The sequence below is a fragment of the Pristiophorus japonicus genome, chromosome 5, assembly GCF_044704955.1.
Source record: "Pristiophorus japonicus isolate sPriJap1 chromosome 5, sPriJap1.hap1, whole genome shotgun sequence".
In the NCBI taxonomy this organism is placed as follows: Eukaryota; Metazoa; Chordata; class Chondrichthyes; family Pristiophoridae; genus Pristiophorus; species Pristiophorus japonicus.
The window spans coordinates 101,337,318-101,346,272 of NC_091981.1; the positions used below are offsets into that span (position 1 = coordinate 101,337,318).

General features: G+C 39.0%; 1 protein-coding gene across 7 annotated transcripts in view; it reads right to left on the reverse strand.

Moving 5' to 3' along the window:
- Positions 1-8,955, reverse strand: part of LOC139264404 (heterogeneous nuclear ribonucleoproteins A2/B1-like) — a 55,692-nt gene that overhangs the window by 10,843 nt on the left and 35,894 nt on the right. For 4 of the 7 annotated variants that reach the window (XM_070880804.1, XM_070880809.1, XM_070880803.1 and 1 more), the window contains 7 exons: positions 7,898-7,942; positions 4,627-4,740; positions 3,836-3,982; positions 2,555-2,765; positions 2,320-2,421; positions 1,955-2,032; positions 1,807-1,869 (listed from right to left, as the gene is read on the reverse strand). In XM_070880804.1, coding sequence (XP_070736905.1) covers positions 1,807-1,869; positions 1,955-2,032; positions 2,320-2,421; positions 2,555-2,765; positions 3,836-3,982; positions 4,627-4,740; positions 7,898-7,942 — 760 coding nt within the window. Of the gene's footprint in view, positions 1-1,806; positions 1,870-1,954; positions 2,033-2,319; positions 2,422-2,554; positions 2,766-3,835; positions 3,983-4,626; positions 4,741-7,897; positions 7,943-8,522; positions 8,728-8,955 lie in introns of those variants that run through there. The other 3 variants (XM_070880807.1, XM_070880810.1, XM_070880806.1) reach the window with 3 other exon arrangements.

The following is an 8,955-nucleotide window of genomic DNA, read 5'->3' on the forward strand; positions in this document are numbered from 1 at the left end:
AATAGGTTTGAAAACAATTAATTTGCAACTTAATTATAAGAATGTAATGGTATGTGGAGGTCACAAACATGGAACTGAACTAATCACTGGTCTTCCAGTCTACGGATCGGGTCACACCGGGATGAATAGTAACAGAAAAATGCTATCACTATTGCTCAATTGGAAACTTTTTTCCAAATTCAGGTCATTATGGGACATATTTCAAAATTGCAAAAAGTTTGGGGTCAGAGCCTCAAGATACATATACAAAGGATATTTGGACATTTTTCAGTTAAGTGCACTATATTGTGGTACAGTTCAATCTGAAATTTACAAGTTACTTCTGACCAACAATCAAAAAAATTAGTAACTCCACCGAGTAACGGCCTTACAGACCAAAAAGAAATCTAGCATATGCCACACTACCCGATTCGAGTTGACAGCAGTTGAACTGCTACAATTGGTGCCAGTAAGTCATTTTTGGAGGGAATGTGGGGAGATAATGGAAAAGAATAGAACTATACAAGTTCACAGCACAGGAGGCAGCCATTCGGCCCATCAAATCTTCATTAGGTTTTTGCTATAACAATCACTCATCATCTCACTACCCTCCCCCTCTTTTCCTTTCCAATATTTATCCAATTCTCCCTTCAAAAGGTGCAAAGGCCTCTAACTGTGGCAAAACATTCCATGTTCCAACAATCTATTTTGAGTAAAGAAATTTTTCCCAGTATCTCTCCACTCTCAGTGACAGATGACTCCATTATCACCGACTCCCCAGGAGTAGATAGTCTTGCCTTGTTCAACTGTTTTCTTATCTTTCCATCCACATCATCCTGGTGAATCTCTAAGATTAATGTCTTAAACGGGGTGCTCAAAACTGCACAGTTCTTCAATTGTACCCTAAACAAAGTTTTGTATAAACTTCGTACTTTTTGACACCATTCCTCTTTTACAAAACACCAAATTCTATTGGTCATTATTGGCTTTTTTTCTACTTGTACTTTCAGGGAATCATGTATTCCCATTATTTATCCAACTGGTCACATCTTCAAAAGAAACTCTAAATGCTCACTAATTTTATCTCAAATTATAGATCCCAAGTATTTACTCACAACTGAAACTGGTCGATAGTTACCCAGTTAATCCTTCACTCCTTTTTTGAAGATGTTAAGATTGTTTCCTTCCTTCTAGTATCATGTTCAAATCTGCACAGCTAGAGATTTGAAAAATTGTGGTCATAACCTGTCATCCCCTCTGATTTGCTTCACAGCTTAGGGTGCATACCATCAGGACCGGGTGACGTCAAACAAGATCTGTTCATTCTTTCGTAACAAATTCCTTTCCAACAGTTATTTCTAACAATTGTTCCACATCTTTCTCGAATACACCTCCATTCTCACTTCCATAATTTACAAAAACTGAAAATATTTGATATCATCCTGAAGTCCTATTTAGTGTTTCCCTCTGTCAATTATCCTTGCTTTAACCCATCATCTTTCATGCTATTCTCAGTTTCTGCCATTTATCTCTCTCTCAAGCTGCTCTCTATTATTGCTGCTATTGTTCAGTCAAGCTCTAGCCCCCAATAGCTATCCAATGACATGATGAAAGTGCACCCGGTGGACATAATCAAGGACGGGAACCAGGCTCTGCTACATCAAATAGCCCGCTAACACAAATCAACTCATGAATGGCACTTGGGCGAAGTACCAGGAGGAATCCATGGAACCATATTCCAGTTCCAATTCAACATCAGAGACAGGAAAAAAAAATAAATGGAAGAGAAAAATTGGGCGAGAAAGACCAGTTTAAAAAAAAACATACCGCTTCCACTATAACCATTGAAACCAGGACCATCGCCAAAACCACGACCACCCCCAAATCCATCTGTGACAGAAAAACATTGTTAAAACATCTTAAAATAACAAATTTTAAATTTAATTTAATAAGCAAATACATTTTCAAAGCTTACTAGGGCCGCCTCCAAAGTTTCCTCCACGTCCCATAGAAAAATTGCCACTTCCACGGGAGTCTCCTCTAAATCCACCACCTGTCATTAACAATACTTGTTACTTTCATTTTGAAGCAATAATACCAAGGAGACTTCACAAAATCAAAACAGGTTATATTTCATCAGAACATTCTAAATTATAACTCAACAGTGCACACAAGCCTTGATCACAACCACATTTAGGGTCAAATCTCTTATGTAATTTCAATGTTTCTTTTGAATTTTAAAATAAATGTTTTAGGAAAAAGGCTTTCTGTATGTTTAATAACAATAGTAAAAAAGAGGATAAAAAATTGTCCAAACTGTCTCTTGTTCAGATTACATACCTCCTCGACCCGTCCGGTTACTTTGCGCCTCCATTATTTCTTGACGAGACAGAGCTTTTCTTACTTCTGCATTGTGTCCATTAACATAATGATACTTTTGAACTGGAAGAAAAGTTTATAACAAGAGTAATGCACTGAAGCTACTGAGAAATTATACAGCTATAAGTATGATCTACTAATAAAGTGTGTGAAAACAATGTAAATCATTTGTGACATTGCTGTAAAAGTTACTTACGAACTACTTTGTCCACCGGATCATGGTCATCAAAAGATACAAATGCAAATCCCCTCTTTTTTCCACTTTGCCGGTCTGTTATTACTTCAATGGTTTCAATTTTTCCATAGTTCTTAAAGTACGCTCTAAGGTGATGTTCATCGGTGTCATCTTTTATTCCACCAACAAATAGTTTCTTTACAGTCAGGTGAGCACCTGGTTTCCCAGATTCCTAAAAATTGAAAAGAAATCAATTTTATTCACAAAATTCAGATATCACCTATGTGCAAACTGAATCAAAGTAAACCAGACTACTGCATCAATACATATTTTACTGAAAGGCCAGGATTCTTGTTTCTTCCAATCTTTATTGGAAAATGCACGTGACCATTGGGTGAAAATAGGATTTGCCTCTGCTGTGATGGATCTGAGCCAATTCTTTTGAGAAGGGGAAAAAAAGTGTCACCAAAAAATTGCGGTCACCTTAAAAAGAAAAAGCAGTGGACACCATCGTTACAAGTTTTGCATCACTGGGCATATTTCACCACTGCTGCACATAAGGCCTTGATATGTAGACTCCATTGTCAGTTCTTGACTAAATGAAGGCATGCAAGATTTTAATTAAAAGGTATAAACGGTACAGGGTCTAAAGAGAATGAAGCTAGGGGTTTCATACATGAAATCGAGCTAATTAATGAGAAAGATCACACCTACTTAGATAATCAAACATTCCTCAATCAATAATTCAATTCAATAATAGGAATATACAAATATGTTGCAAACTGTGCAGGTGGAATTCCTGTATGGGGTCTAAATAAGCGAATCTACATTTGAGAGCACTGTAATCACCCTGCTCTATTAGCTTAAGATAATGCTGCAACATATACCCACAGAAAGTACTTTGCAAAACTCTCACTGATACTAGGCCACAACACAAGTTGATCTCTCATGACCAGCAACTTTCCTTAATCATCCCTGACCAGCCAACACAAAATTATTCAAAAAACAAATAGAATGAGAAGTATTTAATTCATTATATATATTCCTTTCAATTGAAGATTCATGTAACCTAAATTAATAAAACTCATACAAACTGCATTTCTTATGCTCTGGAACAAGGTGGGTCAACCCCAAGGAGGGGTTACTAATTCCAAAAGCCAAGTTAACAGGATGACTTGTGGACAAACATTCCACCTGCTTGATGCACAACACACAGGGAAATGTTGCTGCTTTTTAAAAGGAAGATTTATTATTTTACACATTCATTCTCCAATGTTTTCCCCTCATTAAAAAAAAACTTACTTCTCTTGCAACTGCTCGTTTAGGCTCCACAACACGACCATCAATTTTATGAGGTCTAGCAGCCATTGCATCATCAACTTCTTCAGCAGAAAAGAATGTCACAAATCCAAACCCTCGTGATCGCTTGGTCTGAGGATCCCTCATGACCTGCAAAGATGGTGGCTTGTAATTTCATGCCGTAACACATTTGAATACAAGTATAACAAACTAATATCTGTATTTTTACATTAATACATTAGAAGTGTTCATGGATAGGCTGGGTTTAGTTGATAGCCTAGTTCTTTGAAGGTCACAGTTCAAGTACTCCCTTGGTCAGCATGTAGCCTAAACAGACACACCCAGTTTCAGGCTACTTCCTGCTCGAACTTTTCCCACCATTGAGTAACTTTTTCCAAGCCATTGCCAAAGGTCAGAAAAACCAGCAGAATGTGACTGGCTATATCTTCTTGAATATTTAAAAAATATATACGGTTGTTCAGTTGTGACTTGTTGAACATTTTATATAAAGTGCAACACAAAAATAGAAACAGTCTAAAGGCATATTCTCTCTCATATCATTTCTTAGCTGTTATAGTAGGCAATCTGACCCTTCCTCCCAAAATCAGAGTGAAGACACATTTGAGCTTGGGAACCAAGTGGTATTATTCAACAATTGCATTAACAATCTCAATTGGTCATTATTCCATTACTCTTATGAAGGACAGTGATCACCATAAGACTATAAATTATTCTTTCTATCTCAAAACCTGATCTGTGCAATCTTTTTATATCCACACATTTGCGAAACTTACCACACAATCTGTAAGCTTTCCCCATTGCTCAAAGTGGCCTCTCAAAGTTTCTTCTGTTGTATTAAAGCTGAGACCACCTATGAACAGTTTGCGATACTGCTCCTGATCCCTGTTCTAGGGGAAGAGAGATTTTTAATTAGACGTGGCACTCATTTCCTTTAATAGCTAGAATACCTGCAAATCTAGTACATAAATGGAGAGAATATTGTCGCACTGGGAGGACAGTAGTTCTAGGGCAAAAGCATATTGGGGAGGGTTACAGGATGCTACGAAAAAAACAGTAACTATTTCATCAGTGAGTGGTCAGTGAAGCCAAAGGCACAGGTACTTGGCAAGGTTGACTTCTTAAATCACTAACTTGGTGAGACCTGTAGCTGAATATTTATTTTATAAAATACATGCACATTTGCCCATTGTTGGAAAAATCCTTTCAATATATCCCCTCCTTCTGCTGTGACTGGACCCCAATCTGGCCTCACAGTTGGGAGCCAATATCTGCATTTCTTAAAAAGATTTTCACAGTAATGTGAAATGCCTGTACTATTTAAAATAAGATAAAAAGGGAAACAGGTACAGAGGTTTTTTAAAGCATGAAGCCTGTGAAGGATTTTGCCAAGATTACACTACAAATTCTGGAGGATAGTTAGAAGCTATCTTGTTTTAAATCAGGACCCACATCTACACGAACACCTACCTCTCTCAACCACTCCACTGCCTGTTATAATGCTTGTCTGACATCCGGCCCTGGATGAGCCACAATTTCCTCCAATTAAAAATTAAGACCAAAACCATTGTTTTAAGCCTTTGCCACAAACTAATTTCCCTCACCAAGCTGAACTTCCATCCCCATAACCACCTACTTTCACCTCCATCAACATTAGCGCCTCAAACCTTGCTTCAGCTTATCTGTTGCTCAAACTCTCATCCATGCTGTTATCTCCAGACTCGACTATTCCAATGCTCTCTTGGCCAGCCTCCCATCTCCCACCCACCATAAACGATCTCATTCAAAACTCTGCTGCCTGTGTCCTATACCACATCAAGTCCTAGTCATCCACCATCGCTGTGCTTACTTGACCTACATTGGAGCCCAGTCCACCAACACCTCAAATTTAAAATTCTTATTCTCACGTTTAAATTCTTCTATGGACTTGCCGCTCTCCATACTTCTAATCTCCTACAACCCTCCAAGAAATCTGCATTGCTCTAACTCCGGCCTCTTGTGCATTCCCCACTCCCTTCGCCCCACCAATGGGAACCATGCCTTCAGCCATCCAAGCCCTAAGCTCTGGAATTCCCTCCTTAAACCATTCTTGCCTTCTTTCAGATGCTTCTTAAAACTGACCACGCTTTTGGTTATCTGTCCTAAGATCTTTGGTGGAGTGTCAGTTTTAGTCTGATTATGCTCCTATGAAGTGTCGAGACATTTTATGACGTTAAATGAGTTATATAAATCCAAACTATTGCTGATAGCATGGTATGGTCTTTATTTTATATTACGTAAATATGGGGCGTGTGGATTAAATTAGCAAATGCAGCTCACGAGGAGATGCTGCTGTGAATCATCGTTCAAGTAGATATAGGATAGCGTGGGTGAACTCGTACAAAAACCTTTATATGGAAATGACATAAAGCAAGACGACATACATGCGAGATTTGAATTTGAGACAGTAACCAAACAGATTGATTTGTATTATACATTTACTATTCTCATGGCAGGAAAATTAATAAAATCTTTGTCAAGACTTTAAAAAATGAAGTGTTAAGTTTTTAAAATCAAATGGGAGTACTGCAACATTAGCTAAGGAAAATTGCACAACATGGCATGAATTTAATAAAAGTTATACATTGGAAGACAACCTGGAATTTGATTTTTTTTGACACATATGTTCAAAAACAAGCAGAAAAGCGTGACTCCTTTGTTAGACATATGTAAATGGTGATGCAGACAATAAATAAATCAGATTGTCTCATTGTTCACAGTCTGTCAGATATGTAATAGAGGGGGGGGGGGGTATTATACCATGTAACAATGCTAAGGTAGACTGGCACCCCACAAGGCACTAAAGTAATTAAAAGATCAGCTCTTTCTGCTAAAAGTGGTAGCATTTAAGTTGTAGGTCAATTTAAGACTACAAAGTGCAAATCAGAGCTGGATTAAGCACCAAGAATGTTAAGCCCTCAATCCCACCCCCCAGGTCATATGGAATATGCACTCCACAAGCCTAATCACACACTCTCCAAGAGCCACATTTCCACCCCAGTTCAGTAATGCAACAATGTGCTGGAACAGAGTCTGCAGCAGGGAGGAAATCTGGCACCTCCTCACTCTAGCAAATTATGTTCTCCCATACCTTTACATGGTCCATGTCTGACTTCCCTTACCAGAATTATGCTCACACCCCTCCTGATACAATCCTAGTCTTTACCTTCCACATTCGACAAATCTTTCCAACATGGTCCCACCACCTCCTTCCCACTTCTGAAGGGACTGTTCCCTCCATCACATCCTGGTTCACTCATTACAACAATGATTTTACATTGCTCTAATTCTACATTAATGTTCCTAGGTTACAACAGTAACTACTCTCCAAAAGTACTTCATTTGCTGTAAAGCGCTTTGAGATGTCCGGTGGTCGTGAAAGGCACTTTTTATATCGACATGTTTTTCTTTCACTCTTGCATCAACCCTGCCACCCATGTTCCTTCCCATACAAATACATCTCCTATACCAGTGTAAGGAATCCAAACACATCTTTCAGCTGAGACAGCAATTTGTGCACGTTCTCCTTAAAACCTTTGGTCACCGGTCCTAATATCTCATGTGGCTTGGTGTCAAATTTTGTTTTAGAACACTCCTGTGAAGTGCCTTGGGACGTTTTACTACATTAAAGACACTATATAAATACAATGTTTCTTCAACCCAATATACCCCATTTACTGCTCACTATACAGTCTCCACGGAGCAAATGCTCATGTTTTTTGCCCTTTATGTTGTTCCAATGAAGCTGAACACAAGCTCCATGAATTACAGCGTAACTTCTATTACGCACTATAATATTGATTTTAACAACTTCAGGAGGAAGTGGTCATGTGGGGTAGATGTGTCAACATTTCCCAGGGATCAGGGAGGGGGCAACAATGATAGGACCATGCTTGATGTTGGAACACTTCTCTCAGGCTCTTGCAGTCTGTTTGACTTTGGCAGTTTTCATGTTTCTATTTCTACCCATTTCAAGTTGCCCCTTAGTCAAATTTGAAGTCTCCCTACCTGCAATCCTCTTTCACCAAACCGTTCCCGCCGCCCCGCGCGGAGCTTTGAAAGTAGAAAAGACAGTCTCGAGGAAGCTTTAATAAATACGTGTACATTTCTGTAAAAGTACATTGAACCAAAAGCGTTCACTCTGTACTTGCCTTCCACTGAGCCTTTGCTCAAAGAGTGGGTGTGTTGCAACTTTTGGTGAAGCCAGACCTTCTGGACCGTACAATAAACTCATCGAAAATATAGAATGTTTGGGGTTAAACTGGTGACCGTTTACTAAAATATTGGGAGCCATCCTGAAATGTGGCGAGCGCTCGAGCTTCTCAAACCTGGGACGACTTTCTCTGGACATCGCGGGCTAAAATAACTGCAAACGCGATGGGGCCCCGAGCGGGCAAGTTGTCGAAGGTCTAAAGTTAACCAAATGTGTCTCAGCGAAGGCGTCGAGATTTTTATTTCGATCTCGACGTACTCTCACTTACTGGCTCAGTGGGAAACGGCTCAGCCTGCGAACGGACTTGGTGTTCAATTCACTTCCGTTATCAGCGCGACATACCTGTGTTTTTTCAATCACAGAGTTCAAAATTTTACATTAAAAATGCACCACCCCAACCCTCTTTTTTTAATCCCTTACCTCCATCCTGCTCGAAAAAAAATAATTTCAAAAAAAAAATCTAAACTTCAACTCAAGCGCTTCGTAAGTAACGTTATATTTTGATAAAAGTTCGTGTTTGGCTAAAGAAACACGATTAAAGAGCCGAACTCTCGGTCACAGCCTCCTCCCTGCTACCGTTCAGCTCTTTTTCCAGAACCTTCTCTCAACCCCACAAAATGGCCGCCTGGCCATCACGTGACGCTTATTTGCCAACGGCAAAATGGGAAAACAAAGCCGGCGAGCATTTGAAAAAAAAGACGGAAAATACAAGAAAATACCAGAGAATAATTTCATGTCGCCGTTCTAAAAAATAAGTATTTGACAATATGATTTTTTTCTACATTTTCTGTATATATTCAATGAACATCGCAATAATTAAGTTGTGAAGGCTTTTGACGGAAAAAGCCGAAAC